The sequence below is a fragment of the Narcine bancroftii genome, chromosome 13, assembly GCF_036971445.1.
Source record: "Narcine bancroftii isolate sNarBan1 chromosome 13, sNarBan1.hap1, whole genome shotgun sequence".
Taxonomy (NCBI): domain Eukaryota; kingdom Metazoa; phylum Chordata; class Chondrichthyes; order Torpediniformes; family Narcinidae; genus Narcine; species Narcine bancroftii.
Genome location: NC_091481.1, coordinates 44773107 through 44794202, shown reverse-complemented (window position 1 = coordinate 44794202; position 21096 = coordinate 44773107). Strand labels below are relative to the sequence as shown.

Here is a 21096-nt window from a genome sequence, read left to right as displayed (position 1 = left end):
CCAGTATTGGGGCATTCGGCTGGGGGAAGCAAACAAAAGAGAAGAAAAGCAAAGTGGTGAGAAAGAGAATGAAGGGCAGGAAGAGGATGAGCGGCAACGGGGCGACCGGCAGGTGGCCAACCTGCAGCAGGAGGCCCAACAGCGGGCCGACCTGCAGTGGAAAGCCCAACAATGGGTCGACCTACAGCAGGAGGCCCAACAGCAGGAGACACAGCAGCTGGAGGCCCAGCAAGGATACAGAAGCAGCTCACTAGAGAAGGATGATACAAAGATACAGAGAAGAGAAGAAGATGACACAGACATAGATACAGACACAGAAGAGGAGGAAGAAGACCAAGAATTTCAAAGGAAAGAAGAAAGTAAAATAGGACAAAATTTAGATAAAGCCTTTTATGAAGAACAAATGAGGTCATTAAAAGAATGGCTATCATTAGAATTTAGATCAATCAAAAGAAAAATGAAAAGAGCTGAAGACAGAATGCAAAGCTTAGAGTTGGTCATGACTGAAATAGGGAAAAGAGTAGAAAATGTGGAGGAACGAGAAGCTGCTGTAGAAATGGAGATAAATGATTTAAGAGGGAAGTTGGAAGAGTGAAAAAAAAATTAAAGAGACACAAGATTTATTGTCACAAAAATATTGACGTATTGAAAAACTACAGTAGGCAAAACAACATAAAAATAGTGGGCCTGAAAGAAGGCAAAGAAGGGTCAGATATGAAGGAATTTATAAAAGGATGGATCCCGAAGGTGTTGGGGATGACAGATTCACATGAAGAAATATTAATCAAAAGGGCACATAGAGCACTAGTACCGAAACTGCCACCACATCAAAAACCGAGGTCCATATTGGTAAAACTTCTAAGATATGCGACAAGAGAAAACATACTGGAGCAGGCAAGGAAGAAGGTTGGAGAAGACAATACGCCGTTGGAATATAAGGGACAAAAAATATTTTTTTTTTACCCAGACATAAGCTTCGAACTTTTAAAGAAGAGGAAGGAATTCAACATAGCGAAAACAATCTTATGGAAGAAAGGTTATAACTTTATATTAAGACATCCAACAGTACTAAAAATATTCATTCCTGGGGAATGGAATAGACTGTTTTTGGACCCAAAGAAATGCCAAGTATTTGCTGAACATTTGAAGGATAGGAGAAGAGAGGAGGGAGGAGTGACAAGAAGGATGACCAGCAAGAAAATATACAAATATATGTAAAAATATAAAGTAAAGATAATGTATATATAAAGATTTAAAGATGGATAAAAGAAGGGGAAGAAGTGGGGAAAAAAGAGAGCTTTGTTATATGTATAGGAAAAAAATGTTCTCTTGGAGGGGTTTGAAGGGGGAGAATAAGGGTCACTGCGAAATCGGTTGACACTTGCGAGTAAGTTCACAAACCGAATGGAAAGGGGAGTTGTGCTTGCCGTCAAGGGACAAGGGGAAATCCAAGGAGGGGAGGTTCATTTGGGGTTAAAGGGTTATTGCTTGTGGGGATTGTTGGGGTATTTCATGTCTTGTGCATTGTCAAATATTGAGATTAAAAAGGAAAACTTAAAAAACAGTAATGGAAAAATGGGATGGAGGTGGTGAAGAGGTGGAAAAGAAGTGAAAATAAAGATATAAGATGGCCATGTTGGACTATATGACTATAAACATTAATGGAATATATAACCAAGTTTAAGTGTATCCCATTGGGAAAAAAAATCACATATAATTTAAAAGACAAAGTTACAATGTTTGAAAAAACCTGGGAACCATATATGGAACATAACAGAAAGAGCAGGCCTCGGACCACCACCATCTAAAATGATAAGAAGATAAACACGATCAGATTTAATGTGTCTAAGTAGATGATACGTCTTTTTTGTTTGTATTCCTTTTGTATAAAGATATTGTTTTATTGTATTTTATATGTTCAATATTTACTGTTTTTGGAGACAGGTGAGAAGGGGGAAGGAAGGAATGGGGGAAAAAAAAGAGAAAATGTCACTAAATATTTAAAGAGATGCATCTGTAAATATATTGGTTGATATGGTTCATGGTGCGATAAATAAAGAATTACAAAAAAAAAGAAACCCTGGAAACCCACAGAAAAAACCCGTGGTACTGTCCAAGGAAGAGCTCCTCCCCTTAGCTTTGTTGCCATTTTGAACAAATTCTCCCTTTCTGGCACCATTAACCCCCTGAAATCAGAGTATCCACCCTGCTGCTATTTTTCTAAATATTTACTCTTTGTGGAACTCTACGTATACCTTTTAACATTATTTTAAATAACCGCATAAATCTTCATCCGCGAAGCCAAGCCAAAGAAGAAAGAAATAAATAGTTCAAAAATATAACTATCATTTTACTTTTTATTCAATTTTTAACATTTACAGTTTTTTCATCTTTATTCTTGTTCTTCTTTCTTCTTTTTATACTTTCTGCCATCTATTCTTGGGCCCCTTTTACCATTCTTCTAAATCTCTCCACTTCCTTTACTGATTTATAACATCTTTGGGGTCCCTCTGTTACATCGATCCTAAGCGTTGCTGGGTACAGAATTGCATATTTTGTATTCCGTGGTCTTAATCGTCTTTTAACATCATCAAATTCTTTTCTTTGTTTTACTAAATTAGCGCTTAAGTCTTGAAATAATAGAACCGTTCCTCCTTCCTTCTTGACCGGGCCACCGTTTTCCCCAGATACTCCACCACTGCTCTCTTTCACATTTGCAAGTTGTCCCAGGAATTAACAGCTAATTGGCCTGAAAAGGGTCTAGTGTGGAATGAAAATCATCTCAACACCGGCATGAGATCATCTCATTCCAGGGATTGACGGCTTCGACTAGTGCAATCCCCAGAGTCTGCAGACACTGGCGTTGCAATCAGGCAAGTGTAGAATTGTATACTAGGACAGAAATGACCCACGTGTTTGTGTGAGAGCAGGAACGTGAAGGAAGAAAAGATTAAAATGAAGGTATAAAGTTTGCCATAGGAAAGTTTGCCATAGGAAAGAGAGAAAGGAAATCAATAGTAATAAATAGCAAAAGGGTTTTTCCTCCTTTGTCTTTTGTCAGTGAGGTGGGCTCTGCGGTCTTCTTCAAAGGAGGTTGCTGCCCGCTGAACTGAGAGGCGCCAAGATGCACGGTTTGAGGCGATATCAGCCCACTGGCGGTGGTCAATGTGGCAGACACCAAGAGATTTCTTTAGGCAGTCCTTGTACCTCTTCTTTGGTGCACCTCTGTCTCGGTGGCCAGTGGAGAGCTTGCCATATAACACGATCTTGGGAAGGCGATGGTCCTCCATTCTGGAGACGTGACCTACCAGGCAGCGTGGATTCGATGCTGTCGGCCTCTGTCATCTCGAGTACTTTGATGTTGGTGATGAAGTCGCACCTTGGAAAGAGTACAGAGAAGGTTCACAAAGTTGTTGCCAGGATTAGGGAGTGGAGTCATTATGCAAGACTAGAAAAACCTGGCCTGGTGTTGTCCTTAGAGTGTAGGAGGTTGAGAGGGGGTTGTATTGAGGTCTACAAAATCATGAGGGTCATAGATAAGGGGAATAGTTGGGGGGGGGGACTAAGATGAGGGGGCATAGATGTAAGGTAAGCAGGGTAGGTTTCAGAAGGGATGTGAGGTAACAGTTCTTCACTCAGAAGGTGGCAAGCTTATAGAATGAGCTGCCAGACAGAGTGATAGAGGCAGGTACATTAAACAAAACACGGATAGGGAAGCGGAGGTGTCCGGGCCTGATGTGGGCAAGTGGGCACATTGTGAGGTGCGGACATTCTGGGTCCATGGGGCCATTTCACGCTGTCGGAATCTATGACGCGATATTCCTGTGGAGCCTCCTCCACACTTTTCCACATTCACTCTTGATGAGGCAGCCAATCAAATGCTTTCTCAAAATCTAAATATATCGATTGATTCACTTTTGTCCACAGCACACGTTTTTTTTCAAAAACTCCAATAGATTGATCAAATGTAATATCCCTTTCACAAAACCATGCTAATTCTACCTGATATCCTTAAAATGTTCCAAGTTCCCTGCTTAAAGTGAAGGATGTTTGGTGCTAGGCTTAAGCAGTCCCTTGTTTCCTGCTTTTTTTAAAAACTTTATTTAAAAGAATTTAGACAACTTACAATCAAACATAACAGAAAAAAAACAATTTTTTGTATATATATATATATATATAAAAAAAGAAAAACAAAAATCAAAAACATCGCCCACCCTCCCACCCCTTCAGCCAGCCAAAGGGAGCCAAATATAAAGATAATACAGTGATTATAAAGAATATTTCAAAGTATTACTAAATTCATATACTCCAAATAAGACCACATTTTAGCAAAAAATGAATAATTATTGTGCAGATTACATGTAATTTTTTTCCATAATAATACTATTTCTCAAATCATTATGCCAGCGTGTTATGTTAACTTCCACATTATCCTTCCAAGTACTAGCTACACATTTTCGTGCTACAGATAACACTAGACATACAAATGCAATTTGAAATTTATCCAACCCTAGTCCTTTCAAAGAAACCATATATCCCAACAAAAAGATTGATGGGTCTAACGGTAATTTAACCTTAAATAATTTTTCCAAAACCAACCTAATTCCTTTCCAAAAGGGTTGTACTTTAAAACAAGACCAAACATCATGTAAAAAAGTTCCAGTACATAGTCCACATCTAAAACAAGAATACGAATTACTAAATCCATATTTTTTCAATTTCTCTGGAGTCAAATATAACTGATGTAAAAAATTATAATTAACCATTCCATAATGTACATTCGTCACTTTAGTTACACTGTCAGAACACATAACCTCCCAATTATCTTCCAGAAAAATATAGGTTAAATCACTTTCCCATTTAAGCTTAGATTTTTCCCATTCTGGTTTATCAATACTATCCTGTAATCATTGGTACATATCTGAAATATAACCTTTCTTAGGTACAGAAGAAATCAAAGACTCAAATTTCATCAACATGGGTAAATTCATCTCTTTACCATAATTATCTTTTATCAAAGCTCTGAGTTGATAATACACAAACAGAGAAATTGCAGATATATCAAATTTCTCCCTCAGTTGAATAAAAGAAAGAAATTGGCCATCAAAACAGTCCTGAACTATTGTTATACTCTTAGAATTCCATCTCTTTAAATGATTATTAAACATTGATAAAGAAATAAGCTGGTTATGATATAATGGGGTTTGAATTGGTAATTTACCCTTTGATCCTAAAACCCTGTTTCTTTTAACCCATATCCTTAACAAATGTTTTAATACTGGCATATTACATTCCCGCAATAAATCCACATTCCATTTAAATATAAACTGATGTACCTCAACTTCAGATATACAAGGCATTTCCACCTTTGCCCAGTTCCGAGGTTGGTCCACATCCATCAATCTACTAACAAATTTCAACTGAGCTGCATCATAATAATTTTGAAAGTGAGGTAACTGCAATCCCCCTAAAGCATATTTCCATGTAAGTTTATGTAAAGCTACTCAGGCTAATTTTCCTTTCCATAAAAACTCCCACACTGCCCTATTCAGGTCCTGAAACAAAACCTTTGAAAGTAAACATGGTATAAACTGAAACAAATATTGAATTCGAGGAAAAATATTCATTTTAACACAGTTTACTTGACCAATTAATGTTAACGGCGAATATTTCCATTTAATCAAATCCATTTTAATCCTTTTTAATAAAGGGACATAATTCAATTTATATAAAGACTGGTAGTCTGCATTTACTACCACTCCCAAATATTCAATTCTATCTGACCACTTCATTTTTATAATACTTTTATATTCTGAATAATCTCCATCCCCAACTGGCAATATTTCACTCTTATCCCAATTTACATTATATCCAGATAGCTCTCCAAATTTTAGCAAACAATCTTGTAAATATTTCAAAGACTGTTTCGGTTCTGTCAAATATACCAGCACATCATCCACAAATAAATTAATCTTATATTCATCCTCCCCAATTTTCATTCCTTTAATCTTATCATTCTGTCTTATTGTCTGAGCTAATGGTTCAATAGCCAATGCAAATAAGGCTGGTGACAATGGACAACCTTGTTGAGTCGAACGCGTTAAGTTAAATGATAAGGAAATTTGACCATTTGTCACCACCCTAGCAGTTGGATTTGTATATAAGGCCTTAACCCAGCCTATAAAATAAGGGCCAAATTAAACTTCTCTAACACTTTAAACAAAAAGTTCCACTCTACCCTATCAAAGGCTTTTTCCACATTCAGCACAACCAATGGTTGGGTTGCTGTCTAAATGCATTGACTAATGTTATCAATCTAAGAATATTATCCGACACATTTCTATTTTTAATAAAAACCTGTTTGATCTATAAATATCAACTGAGGTAAATATTTAGCAAGTCTATTCGTTAACACCTTCGCTATAATTTTATAATCTACATTTAATAAAGAAATAGATCTATACGAAGATACTTTCAATGGATCCCTATCTTTCTTAGGAATCACAGTAATTATAGCACTTGAACAAGATTCCGGTAACAACTGCTCCTCTGTTACTTGCTGCAACACATTTCCAAATATAGAGGATAAATCTTCATAAAATATTTTATAAAATTCAACAGAAAATCCGTAAATGGAGCATCCAATTCTTTAACCTCATCCTCCCCTAAAACAGGTAAATTTAATTTAGATAAATAAGATTCGATAGAACCAGCATCTTGCTTTCCCTCAGAAGTATATAATTTTTGATAAAATGAATAAAACTGATCATTAATTTCCTGAGGTTTATAGGTAACTAGTGAATTCTTCTTCACAGTATTAATAATTTGTGATGTCTGTTATGTTTTTAATTGCCATGCTAATACCTTATGAACTTGCTCACTCAATTCATAATAACGTTGCTTAGATCGATAAAGTATACGCTCATACCGATAAGTTTGTAAAGTATTATAACGTAATTTCAACTTCATTAATGCAGCTTTTAAATTTTCTATAACATCTTTCTGAAATTTCTTTTCCAATTCAGCAATTTGTTTCTCTAACATTAAGCTTTCTGCCACATATTGCTTTTTAACTTTCGTAGTATAACTAATAATTTGCCCTCATAAATATGCTTTCAAAGCATCCCGCAATACAAAATTACTACGTACTGAATTGACATTCTCAGCCAAAAACAAAGTAATCTGCTCCTTAACAAAAGTAATAAACTCCAGTTTCTTCAATAGCATTGTATTAAACCTCCATCTGTAAGATGATTGTACTACTTCTGAACCTACACAGGAAAAAAATAACATAGAATGATCCGATTTAACCAGACTTTTATACTCAACCTGTAATACTCTACTTTGCAGATGTGCTGAAACCAAAAAATCTATTCTAGAAAAGGAATCATGTCTAGAGGAATAAAAGGAAAAGTCTTTCTCTGTAGGGTTTAATCTCCTCCAAACATAAACCAAGTTCAAATCCTTCATCAAAGTTCCTATTTGTGTTGCAGCCTTTGATTTCCTTATACTTTTCGGAGATCTATCCAATAAAGGGTCCAAAACACAATTAAAATATCCCCTGACCAAAATATTATTATTGACCTGATTAAGCAATAAAAAAGCCTCCGACATAAACCATTCATCATCTATATTAGGTGCATAAATATTTAACAAAGTCCACGATTCAGCAAAAATTTTACAATTAACCATCAAAATCCTCCCAGCATTTCCTTCAAACGATTCCAATTCAAACGGTAATTTCTTATGAATTAAAATTGCTACATCCTTTGCTTTAGAATTAAAAGAAGAAGAGAACACATGCCCAACCCACTCTCTCTTCAATTTCAAATGTTCTTTTTCAGTCAAATGTGTTTCTTGCAAAAAAGCAACATCAACTTTCATTTTTCTTATATAAGCCAAAACTTGTTTGTGCTTGATTGGATTATTCAAACCCTGAACATTAAAAGTTGCAAAATTCAAATTAGACATATCTTAATCTAATAATATATTCCACTACTATAAAATAATGCTCCCCTCTAATTCCCTTAATATTCTAACTCCCCCTTATGTAAATATTCCAAAAAAAGGAAAAAAACTAAAAATCTCCAAAACAAACTACTAAAAAGTAGTAGCTCCCTAAAAATCTGGGTGTGGTAAAACCCACTAGTGGCAGATGACTGAAGGTGTCAGTCATCCACCCCCCCCCCCCCACCCCCAGTCAGACTTTCACAAAGTACTGAAACAAAAATAATCAACTCAATGATTCCAGTCCCAATGATCATTCCGGATCTTCAATATCAAGAAGACTTTGTGTCAATTCAGCTTTCTTCTCATTCTTTCCGTATTTTCCATTCTTCCCATTTCCATTACCACTTACTCTACTCTTAGGTGACAATGGTGATGATCGTCCATTTCCACGTAAATCTGATAATGAATTAGCAAAGATTAATGCATCATGATCATTTTCAAAGAATTGAAATTGAAAGTTTCCATAAAAAACTATGAATACAGCCAGATAACGAAAGGCAAATTTATATCCCTTTCGCCACAATACTTCTGTAGCTGAATTAAATTCTCCACGCCTTCTAATAATTTCTTGACTCAAATCCACATTTTAAAAAACCCTATTATTCTGGACCATCATTGGAGCCTGATTCTGTTTTGCCTTCTGCACCGCCATTCGTAGTATAATTTCTCTGTCCTGGTATTTCAAACAGCGAATCAAAACTGCTCGTGGTGGTTGGCCTGGAAATAGTTTTTTCCTTAGTGCTCTATGTGCTTGATCTAACTTCAGACCATCTGGAAAAAATTCCTTGCCCAACACCTCAGGAATCCAATTCTTAAAAAACTTTACTGGATCAGAACCTTCTATATCTTCTGGAAGACCTACTATTTTTACATTATTTCTTCGACCCTGATTTTCTAATGAATCAATCTTCTTCAATAATTCCTTCTTCTGGATCCCCCAGACCATGAACGAATCCTCCACTTTTTCCATTTTTTCTCTATTGAGCTCCACTTGGTTCTTGCATTCAAAAAAAGCTTCTTCAATCTTTTTAAAATTATCTTGTACAGTGTCCACTGGTTTTATACATCTACTAACATCACTTTTAACTACATTAATATCTTGCTTCATACAAGTCATTTCTTCACATATAGTAGTCATTTTAGTTTTCACTTCCATAAATCCTTGAGTCATCTGAGTAGACATCTATATTGACATATTTTCCTTTGATGAGCAATCCCTTCCAAAATTGTGAACACAGAATCCATTCCAGGTTCCATCACCTCCTTTTGAGGCCTACCTTCTCTGGTCTCAGTCCCCATTTCTTCCTGTGTAAATTCCTGTAATATTGATCTTTCTTCCTCCTCTAACATCATAGGTCCTCTTCCAGTGCGGCTGCGGGTCTGAACGCCCATCGACAAAATGCCGACCTCGTCAGCCTGCCGCCGTTCAGGCTCCCCCTCAGCCCTCACCTTGTCCAGTAATTCACGGACACACAACGCTCCACGCATGCCCGGCAAAGTCACCGACCGCGTAGGTGCATCTTCCAACGCTACACTGCGTGCTCCTGGACTGCCAGGCAGTATTGCGGGCTCACGGGTCTGTCTTCGCTCAGCCGATCCGCCCACACCCCCGGACTCTCGGGGGAGTCAGGGCCAATCTCGACATTGAGCCGGTACCATCTTGCGATTGCACAATCGGCGCTGGCGTAATGCTCAACCGAGCAGGAGTCCTCTGAGGCTTGGGGACTCCAGTTGACGACTCCATAAGCTTCAATTTGGTAAGTAGGCCTTAGATCTTCAACACTTTTGTAAGGTAATTTCTTTTGCAATTGAGCTTTTGATTTTTTCACGTTTGGAGCAATTGCAATCCTCCAATATTCCAAAGTCTGTAAATATTATTTTTAACCACTTTTACAAATTTTAAATTCGGGTATTTAGAAGTCTAACTGGGGGAAGGTGGATCCACATGTCTTCCCACTACGCCATCTTGCCACGCCCCCTTGTTTCCTGCTTTCTGTCACCTTTTTTAAATAAAGAAACTGCATTTGTTATTTTCCAATCTTGGAAAAGTAAACCTAAGCATTAGCTTTCTAACCAGTCATATGTTTCACACCAGAGGGCATATGGCCAAAATTAAGGGAGGGAAGTTTAGGGTAGACGTCAGGGGTAAAATTTTTACCCAGAGAGCTGTGGGTCCCTGGAATGCCTTGTTGGGGATGGTGGAGGAGGGTGAAACATTCAGGGCATTTCAGAGACTCTGAGACACACGGATGGAAGAAAAATTGAGGTTGCGGGGTAGTGAGGGTGTGGTACTTTTTTTTTTAAAAGGACGGAATATATGGGTTGCCACAATATCGAAGGCCGAAGCGCCTGAACCTTCATTTTTCAGGCACTAGGTAGAATCTCATGTGGATTGGTGAAGAAAGCTTTTAGTATGCTGGCCTTTATAAATCAATGCATAGAATACAGGAGGTAGGAGGTGATGTTGAGACTGTTCAAGGCATTGGTGAGGCCAAATTTGTAATACTGTGAGCAGTTCTGGTCACCAAATTATAGGAAGGATATCAACAAGGTAGAGAGAGTGCAGAGAAGATTTACGAAAATGTTACTGGGTTTCAGATTCTAGATTACAAAGAAAGATTGAGCAGATGAGGTATTATGGGGAGATTTGATGGAAGTGATTAAGATTATGAGGGGGATAGAGAGAGTTGATGTGGATAGGCTATTTCTCTTTTGAATTTTATTTTCCATTTGTGTCAAAACATATACAGTATTTATCCATAACATAAGAATAATAAAAACTATGATACAAAAGTAATACGGTTTTTATATATTTTCTCCCCTCCCTCCCCTAAAAAGTAGGGGAAAAAAGAAAAAGAAAACCCTCTCTAATAAACCTATATCTTTTAATTAATTAATTGCAGTTCACATAACAATCTTAAACCATAACTAATTAGGGCGGGTTGGATGAGGATGCGGCAGACCCTGCAGGTAAAGTCGTAGCAATTAAATCCATGGAGGGTTTCCAAATTTTATCACATTTTTCTGGTTGATTTTGTAAATTATACATTATTCTCTCTAATGGTATACAATTTAATAGTTCCATTTGACATCTATTCAACCCCACAATCTCACCAGATTTCCATATTACCACTATAGATTTCTTTCCTATTGCTACACTTAAAAACTTCTTTTGATAATCATCTAACTTCAATTAGAAAATATCTCCCAATAAAAATACTCTGGGATCCTTCAAAATTTGCATCTTCAAAACTCGTCCCAATCAAATACTTATATCCTTCCAAAACTTATCTACCTTTACACAAGGGCTTTTTCTCTTGAGGACCGGAGAGATTGATACAAGAGGTCATGAATTAAGAGTTTAGGGGCAAAAGTTTAGGTTACATGAGGGGGAACTTCTTCACTCAGAGAGGGGTGGCTGTGTGGAATGAGCTTCTGGGAGAAGTATGGGAGGGGATTGGAGGGTTATGGGCAAGGTGCAGGTAGGTGGGACTAGAGAACGTAGTTCGGTGCGGACTAAAAGGGCCAAGATGGCCTGTTTCCCTGCTGTAATTGTTATATGGTATTATTCTGTGTTCTATAGACAACAACATCCTTTGGTCACCATTTACTCAGTTGGGCATAAATCCCAAGGCTGAGAGACTAGGTCGAGGCACCTGCACCTCCTGATATTTCAAAGCCTTTCCACCATCGACAAGGCACAAGCCAGGATTTTGATAGCTCCCCGACACTATCCAGGACGAAGCTGTCATAACCCACTGGCACCTCATAACCCACCTGAAACATTCATTCCATTCATCACCAGTGCAGAGTGCCATGTTAACAAAGTGCATCACCATTACTAACCGAGGCGACACCAGAGCCACAACGCCAACTGACAAGGTCAAGGGCACCAGGGCCAAGGGACACCACCACTTGCAGGTTTCCCTCCAAGTCGCATAGTCCGAGCTTCAGAATCAGAATTTATGTCACAAAATTTGTTGTTTTGGGGCAGCATCACACAGTGCGAATATGGCTATAAAATTACATGTAAAAATAAATAAATTAGTCCAACAGTAAGAGAAAGTGAGGGAGGGCCTGTGGTTTATTGTCTATCCAGGAATCTGATGGCGGAGGAGAAGAAGCTGTCCTTGTGCCCCTGGGTGCTCGTCTTCACCTCCTGATGGTAGCAGTGTGAAGAGGGCGTGGCCTGGGTGCTGGGGGTCCTTGAGGATACAACACCACTTCTTGTAGATGCCCTTACTGCTGCGAATGATGGCGCTGGTAGAATTCACAACTCTGTCGTCTTTCCTGTCCCTTGCGCGTTGGCACCTCCAAACTTGCCAAATCTCCTTAAACTCCTTGTGAACTTTTGCCACTCCTGAGCCTTCTTTGTGATTGCATTGACCTGGAGGCCCCAGGACAAATCTTTAGAGATTGTTGACACCCAAGAATTTAAGTTCTTTGCTCTTTGATTCTTCAATGAGGATTGGTTCATGTTCCTTCCTGATGTCTATGTAATCAGCTTCTTGGTTTTGCTAATGTTCAGTGCAAGATTCTTGGGATGACACCAATCACTAAGCTGATCTACCTCCGTCCTGTACGCCTCCTCATTTGTGATTCTGCTGACAACTGTGGTGCCATCGGCAAACTTATAGATGGCATTGGAATTGTGCCTGGACTTGAAGAAAAATGTGATAATATTTGTTGCTTCCTTTCCCTTTGTCTCTGTATGAAACAAAGTGAATCACAGAAAATGAAAAGTACATTGGAAGTTTAATGACTGCTGTAACGTAGGTAACACAGGACACACTAAACACCCACAATGTGATCAGAACCTAATAATCTGTTCGACTAGTTACCTTGACAAATAACATTGACCAGGACATTAGAGAAAGCCCTGCACTTACCGGTGGTTCTTTCAGATGTAGTTCTTTGGACTTATGGTGCTTTCTGTGCTTCATTCACCAGAGTGCCCGGCTTGGTATTTGTGTGAGTGGAGGAAATGGCCGCCGTCTCCACAGAGAGGGGTGAAGTGCGGCCACGGTGACTTGTTCATCTGTCTAATTACCGTGTTTTTCACATTTGCAGACACCCAATGGGATCCTGTTGACACCCAGCCCCTTACTCTCCAGTATTCACTTCTGGAGTACACTAAGTCCAGTGGCTCCCTTGAGCCCTGCCAGACTACAGGGGCCAGGATCCTTATTTCAGGTATGTATTTGTTTATTTCAGGATGAAGTAGGTCGGTCATGTGGCTGCTGGTCGGAAGCAGTGATCTAAGTTGACCAATTATGGCATGAACCGTGAAAGTCTGCAGATAGTGCTGGAGGAGCCCGGCAGTCTTGCAACGTCCATGGAGATACAGACATATAACTAACATTTCAGGCCTGAGCCCTTCATCAGGGACCTGTGTAAAAAGGAGGGGTGGAGCAACACAGCCCAACAGGCAAAGCCTGAATAGGCCAGGTGAGAATTGGTCAGGGGAGGGGTGGCTCAGTGAATGCAAAGCTGGAGGGAAGGAGGCGGAGGGAAAGGGAGACAGAGAGGCAGAGGCAGAGCTGGAGGGAAGAAGGCAGAGGAAAGGGGAGAGAGTGAGAGAGAGAGACAGAGCTGGAGGGAAGGAGGCGGAGGGAAGGGGGAGGGAGAGAGTGAGAGAGAGGCAGAGCTGGAGGGAAGGAGGTGGAGGGAAGGGGAAGGAGACAGTGTGAGAGAGAGAGAGGCAGAGCTGGAGGGAAGAAGTCAAAGGGAAGGGGAGAGAGAGAGTGTGAGAGAGGGGGGCAGAGCTGGAGGGAAGGGGAGGGAGAGAGAGGGACAGAGCTGGAGGGAAGGAGGCAGAGGGGAGGGAGAGTGAGAGAGAGAGGGGCAGAGCTGGAGGGAAGGGGAGGGAGAGAGAGAGAGAGAGGAGCAGAACTGGAGGGAAGGGGAGGGAGAGAGTGTGAGAGAGAGAGGGGCAGAGCTGGAGGGAAGGAGGCGGAGGGATATGGAAAGGTGGGGGGGGTGCAATGGAAACCACGTCGACATTAATGCCTTCTGTTTGGAGGGTTTCCCAGATGCAATATGGGTCTCAGTCTGGCAGTGCGTGAACCACTGGCAGGCATGTCGGCAGGGTAATGGGATGGGGAATTGAGATGAGTGGCCACTGGGTATTGCAGTGGGCAGAGTGAAGATGCTGAACGAAGCGATCTCCCAGTCTGCGTCCAGTCTGCCCGATGTAGAGGGAGCACCTGATACAGGAGATGGCCCCCGCAGCTTCACTTGGAAGGAGTGTTGGGGATCCTGAATGGTGGTGAGGGAGGAGATGTGGGTGCAAGTGGAGCATCTTCTGTGGTCACAGGGGTAGGTGCCAAGGGGGCAGTTTGTGGGATGGGAGGGAGTCACAGAGGGAGCGGTCCCTGTGGAAGGTGGGGTGGGGTTGAGGGGGAAGATGTGTCTGGTGGTAAGATCATGTAGTAGGGTGGTGGAAGTGGCAGATGCGGAGGCTGGTGGGGTGGTAGGTGAGGACAGAGGGAATTCCCCTGACACATGGTGATGTTACAGCACATTGCAGACCCTTTAATCACGATGTGGTGCCGATCTATGTAAACCTACTGTTCTACATTCTAATCCTTCCCGGCCTTGCACCCACGACCCTCTTTTATTTATGCCCATATTGCGTATCTATGTCTTTTGAATGTCTCTATTGTACTAGACTCAACCACTAGCCCCAGCAACGCATTCCACTATATGTTTAAAAAGACATCTCCCCTAAACTTACCTCCCCTCACCTTAAATAAACGTCCTCTGGTAAACGCTGTTGTCACCCAGGGAAAAAGTGCTGGCTTTCCGCCCTGTCCAAGCCCCTCATAATCTTACACAGTTATATGGTGGTAGCTGAAGGTTTCAGCTTGTATGTTATTTGCCGTGCTTTCCAAAGTTTCTTAATTTTAGTTAAATAACTAATCTCTTCTTTTACATTCTTAGTTTGAGAATTTCATGGCTCTGGAAAGCCCATGCTTAAAATATTTTGTCCAGATTTAATTAGGTTTTGGCCCAGTTATTAGAACATTTGACAGAGTTAAGATCATTTGTCTGTAAGGTTCATATCTAACTTGCCACTCATTGAGCTTTGTACTGCTTCCAAAATTAGATAATAACAATTGGCTATATTGAACATTATATCATGTTGACTTCATGTTAAACCAGAAGGTCGGGGGATGCTAGATCGTGGCTAATGTCAGAAGGTCAGGGGATGCTGGGCCGTGGCTGATTCCAGAAGGTCAGGGGATGCTGGGTCGCGGCTGATGGCAGAAGGTCGGGGGATGCTGGGTCGCGGCTGATGCACAGATGTGCTGCTGTCAGTAGTAAAGGGTGGTCAACATTCTGGGTCAGGTAGATGTACACGATGCCATGGACGTTGGCTAACCCGTACTCCCTGTGGATGCTGCATGACATACTGAGCTTCTCCACCACTTGGTGCCTTGCCTCATGTTTAACTGCAAAGAGTTGACAACTTTGAAAAGCAGGCCATTTAACAAATGCAACCCCAATAATGTGTTACTGAAACTTGTCCTTAATACAGTCAATTCTGCAGATCACGAGGTCACCGAAGTTGGGTGCTGACCTCGGGTGATGTCTGTGAGCAATTTGCACATCCTCCCTGTGACTGGCCTGGTTTCTCCCTGCATCCCAAATGTGCTGGGGAGGGGAAAGATAATTGGCTGCTGTAAATGCCCCCAGTGTAAGTAGGGACAAAAGAACCCAGGGAGTTGATGGGCACATGTGAGTGAGAACGAGTTGTGTGGGTTTAAGGAAATGAGGATGGGGGAATAGGATCAGTCGGTTGCAGTGCCGAGGCCAGCATGGAGCCGACGGACTGAGTGGCTTCATGTGTTTAAATATGACAAAAAAAAAACAGGTGATGTTCAATCAGTCATAAAGAGATAGAGTAAATAAAGTTAACATGAGAGGAATAGATCAGGTGAACGCCGTCTTTTGCCCAGAGCAGAAGCTTAAGGTAATATAGAGAGATTTAACAGGAACCAGAGGGTGGTGGGCTTACGGAATGGGCTGCCAGACGGAGGTGGGTGTATGGAACGGGCTGCCAGAGGGAGGTGGGTGTACGGAACGGGCTGCCAGAGGGTGGTGGGTGTACGGAATGGGCTGCCAGAGGGCGGAGGATGTACGGAATGGTCTGCCAGAGGGCGTTGTCGAGGCAGGTACTTGGATAGGATGGGTTAAGAAGTTTATGGACCAAATGCAGGCAGGTGAGATCAGTGTGGGTGGAATATTTTGGTCACTGGAGGGAGAGAGAACAAGGGGAGAGAGAGGGGAAGGGAAGAGAGACATGCAGAGAAGCAAAGAGAGGGAGGGAGAAAGAGAGGGAGAGGTAGATACAAGAGACAGTGATGTGGGAAAGAGGAGAGGAAAAGATAGATGAGAGAGGGAAAGAGAGAAATAGACAAGGGAGAGAAATGAGGTAAAGGGAGATAGGGAGGGGACGAGAGGGAGAGTAAGATGGAGAATAAGTAAGAGGGAGAGAGAGTGAAAGGGACATCAGGAGGAAGAGGTGGACAGAGAGTGAGAGAGGAAGAGGGAATGGTGAGAGAGAGGGGGTGGGAGAGACAGGGTTAGAGAGAGAAACGGGGAGAGAAAAGCGATAGAAAGGGAGAAAGACAAAGAGAGAGAGAGCAGGAATGAGAGGAGGAGAGATGTGAGAAAGGCATAGGCAGGGGGTGAGAGAGAGAGGCTGTGGCAGGGAAACAAAGGGTGAGAGTGGTGGAGAGGATAAGGGAGAAATGAGGGAGAGAGAAGGAGGGGAGGGGAGAGAAGGTGAAATAGAGTGAGAGGAGAGAAGGAGGACATGAATGGGAGATATGGCGAGGGAGAGATGAGAAAGGGAGAGAGATGGGAGACTGGGAGGGAGAGAATTGAGGAAGGAGGGAAGGGAGAGGATGGAAAGAGACAAGGGTCAGAGAGGTGAAATGAGGGAAAGATTTGAAGGAGGGAGAGGAGAGGAGTCAAGATGAGGGAGGTGGAAAGAGAGTTGGGGTTGGAAAGGGAGACTATGGAGAGGAGGGAGGTAAAGGAATGAGGGAATGACAGATTGGGACGAGGGAGGGAGGGAAAGATGAGGGAGAAAGTGATGGGAACAAAAGAAAAAGGCAGCAGAAACAATGGCACAACGCCTTTACAGCGCCAGTAACTGGGGTTCAAAACCCGTCCTGTCTGTTAGGAGTTCAAATGTTCTCGGGGACTCTGGTTTCCTCCAAATGACCTCAGTCGTGTACGTCCGAAATATACGGGGTTGTAGGTCAATTGGGTGGAATGGGCCAAAAGGGCCTATGTCTAAATTTAAAATGATATTAAATAGCACAGAACATGTAGTACATGCCCCCGTTAGAAAATTCCTTTCTGCCTGTTGTAGGGCAAACAGTCACCATTAGTGTTGGCCACCCCCCCCCCAAACTTACAGTCCGAGAGAAAGAGAAGCAAAAGGGAGTCCCTTCAGAGCCACTGAGTGTCCATGCGTTCACCTCCAGCTCCCGCAGCCTCTGCAATCAAACAGACTCCTGTTTGATCTATCGGCCACCTGAGCTCCAGGTCAAAACATCCAGCATGATCAGGAAGCCGTCAGTGTCCGAGGCCCCTTCAGGAGCCCTTCTTGCTCTCAGCTTTCTCTCGAGTGTCGTCTATGACCCCTGGTTCCCACGAGCCAGTCTCCAGCAGCCCATGTGGGTCCCCCGACTGCAAGTTGCCTTCATCCTGTGTGGGTTGCTGAGCTGCTGAGCCACCGTGGACCCTGTCCTGGAGGGTCGACTCCTCTGCTCGTCCTTCTCAACAGGGGGTGTTCTCCCCATTACTAGGGCCCTGCAGCTGTCCAGCCTCTTGCATTGAAACACATGCAGTTTAGTACGAGCCTTCCTCGCTCCGAGCTATTTGCAGCACCTGCAAATCCCCCTGCAAGGACATTGGTCCTTCTCTAGTCCAGGTGCAACCAATCCCTCTTGTATAGGTCACCTGTCCAGAAGTCTGAACCCATCCTTCCTGCGCCAACTCCTGATACATTTCTCTGTCCTTGTATTTCTATTTTCCCCAGCTTGCAGCTCTTAATCACATTGAGAAGTAATAATCCTTTTCATGCCAGAGATGCATTGTTTGAGGGGGGGTGGGGGGGGTGGTTCTGGTGAGTGTAATGGGACGGTGTACCTTCTTGGGATGGGGCAGGTTTGAGGGTTCAGCTGCCATGGTTTCCTCTTCTGTCAGTTTCACGTTGTCCCTTTTTATGCCCTTAGTTTCCAAGCTTGGTAAATGGACACATGCCAATTCCAATGCCCAGTTTGGATGGAGTTTCTCCACTGCTGCTTTCTTCAAACGTCCAGAAATCATGATTATTGCCTCATTGAAGGATCAAAGGGACCAATTAATTACCGAAATGTCGGGCAATATTCAACGACTATTTTTATCATTGGTCAATCATATAATGAAGTATAGATTAAGTACCTTTTACACGTGTTTTGATTAGTTTTGTTCCCAGTGTTTTATAATGAAGTTGGCAATAAATATAGAACCTTTTCCTGTACCTTGCGTTTTATGCACTGTTGCTTTGAATGAATGATAACCAGCTGTGCCTAATGCTTACTTTATGTAACTTGTAAATGAAATGTAAACCTGTTGTAATGGCACGTTATAAGCATTTTTAAATAATTGAAGCTTTGTACCAGCTTTCAATTATTGGCTATTAAAGGACGATACTATGTATTAGCAAAAAAGATTGATGCTATTTTCAGTGTAAGTTTTTTTTAAAAGAAAAAGCCTTGCATTTACATGTTTTATAGATGGGTTTGCCGTGTCTTTGTATTTTGGCTACAGGTTTGTAATTGACATATTTCAATAAATACAGAAACAACAAGTGTTTAATGTTATGCTTTTCCCCTCTGAACGCCATAATCGATTCTTTCAACGCTACCAGTGACAATTAAAAGTAACTAGAGCAAAAAACAAATCCTGGAGAGCAACAATTAAGCTTGTAATAAATGATATCTTTGTTCCTCATTGGGAAGGACATTTTGCTTCAGTTTCCTTATGTTCTCCTGGTTCAATGTGAGAGGACGCAGGCCTGCCCTGAACCAAGACTGAGAACCAGCAGCCCTCAGAGCTGCTCCCTCACCACCGCCAGATAGACATTGCCCTGTTCCCCGGCTGTTCCAGTCTCCCCTCACATCCCAAATCTATAAATTGCCCCTGGTGCGGGTGAGTGGTGCAGCCTGGGGTGATTGGTGGGTGTGTACGGAGAACAAAATGGGATTGATGTGCATGTAGTGTGAATGGATGGTTGATGGACAGCGTGGATTTAGTGGGCTGAGGGGCATATTTTCTTGCTGAATCTCTCCATGACTCCAGGCCAACAAGCTCCTGTCAATAATACCAAGGGAAATGAGGGATATAAACTCAGAGAACAGAGTTGCATAGTTTTGCAGCACAGATTAGTTGGATAAGATGATTGATTCAACACTTCCACGCTGATCAAATTGTCTACCTCCCAAAAAGCTATTCCCTTTGGCCTATGTTTTGCACTCTGAACCTTTCTTATCAACCTTCCAAAGGTGGCCTAAAGCTGTATGTGCAATGTGACCTTATGACTTTTAAAACTCAACACCCTGATTTGTCAAAGCTGAGCAATTTTGAATCAAATTTACCAAGTCTACATGTGTCTTGATGATAATCAATCCTGGAGTATTACACTACAGAAACTTGCCTGCGCAAACTTCAGTTCAACTTGCCCACACAAACCAATACGCCCATCATCACTCCCATTTGCCTGCAGTTGGCTCATGACCCTCTGGTCTAAATCATTTGTATCCATGTAACTGTCGAAATGTCACAATTGTACCCGTACCTCTGGCAGCTCGTTTTCTATGTTCTGTTATGAGCCCAAAGGACCCCAAAACCAAAACCCAGCAGCAATAGACATTCACCAAGTCAAGTAGTTTTTAAAACAAAAGTTGTTTTTAATCAACTTTAAACATGAAAACAGAATCAAACTTTAACTTATCTCTATACTTAACTAACCCAAATTAACCCCCTTCTAATTCTAAGCGCACGTGCATGTAATGTGTGTGTAAATGTAAGAAATGTTCTTTGGTTCACAGTTCAATCTCACTTCTCCTTCTTCTAAATTCTCTGGTTGCAGGCAATACTGTGCACAGAATTTAACATATATAAAGTTCACCAGGCTTTGGTGCTTGGAAGGTAAATGTTTACCACTCAGGAAGGTTCTTGTAGGGCTTGCAGAGAGAGATTTATTGTTCCAGGATTTACACAACTGAAGTACCACCATTAGTCACCTCAAGGTCTCGCTGATGAAACTTGCCTCATCAGGGTTTTCCAGATGGTAACCTCTTTCTTTCAGGCTAGCACAGAGTTCCTTTCTGTTCCACTTATTCCAAGATAAACATCAGACAGATAGCACTTACAGCCATCCACTGCTCTGGAACTTTCTTCAATTTTCCAATAGCTTTTCCTGGCTTGCACTGTTCAGCTGCTTTCAGTGTCACACACACTGCTTGAGAGAGCTTGTTGAACTAGTCTTCTTTCTCTCTCCAACTGCCAGAAAGCCATGTGACTCTCTCACTTGCAAAAAACCCCACCTTCTTCAGCAAACCACAGGAGTTCTCCTCTCTTGGTCAAGCTATTGTCTTAGATAAACAAATCCTCTGAATGACCTTTCTGTGAGCACACTGTAGATATTTTTAAACAGCCAGTTTTTCTCCTCCAAGACTGGTCTATTCATTTCATGATGTCATTTCAATTAGCACCTACTTGTGAAATGTGCATAACATTCTCCATAGATCCTGCAATGTTGCTGAATATGAATTCTTCAGTCTTTCAAATAAGATCTGTTTTAAAATATGTGTATGTATGTAACCTACTCTAATTTTTACCAAATTCCTCCCAATATTTATACATTACAGTACCCACCAGCCCCTGTGTAGAAAAAGTGATCCTCTATTCATTTTTAAATCTTTCTCCTCTTTTGAATCCACGTCCTCTAGTTTAAGCCTCCCTACTTTGGGATAAAGCATGCAACTATTCACTTTATGTACGTACGCCCTCACAATGGTATAA

At 41.6% G+C, this 21096-nt stretch overlaps 1 protein-coding gene across 3 annotated transcripts in view; it reads left to right on the top strand.

Moving 5' to 3' along the window:
* elk3 (ETS transcription factor ELK3) overlaps positions 1 to 18880 on the top strand; it is a 103569-nt gene extending 84689 nt beyond the window's left edge. For all 3 annotated transcript variants that reach the window (XM_069909940.1, XM_069909941.1, XM_069909939.1), the window contains exons 4-5: positions 13081 to 13203; positions 18264 to 18880. In XM_069909940.1, coding sequence (XP_069766041.1) covers positions 13081 to 13203; positions 18264 to 18359 — 219 coding nt within the window. In that variant the 3' untranslated portion in view covers positions 18360 to 18880. The remainder of the gene's footprint in view (positions 1 to 13080; positions 13204 to 18263) is intronic.
* The last annotated feature ends 2216 nt before the right edge of the window (positions 18881 to 21096 follow it).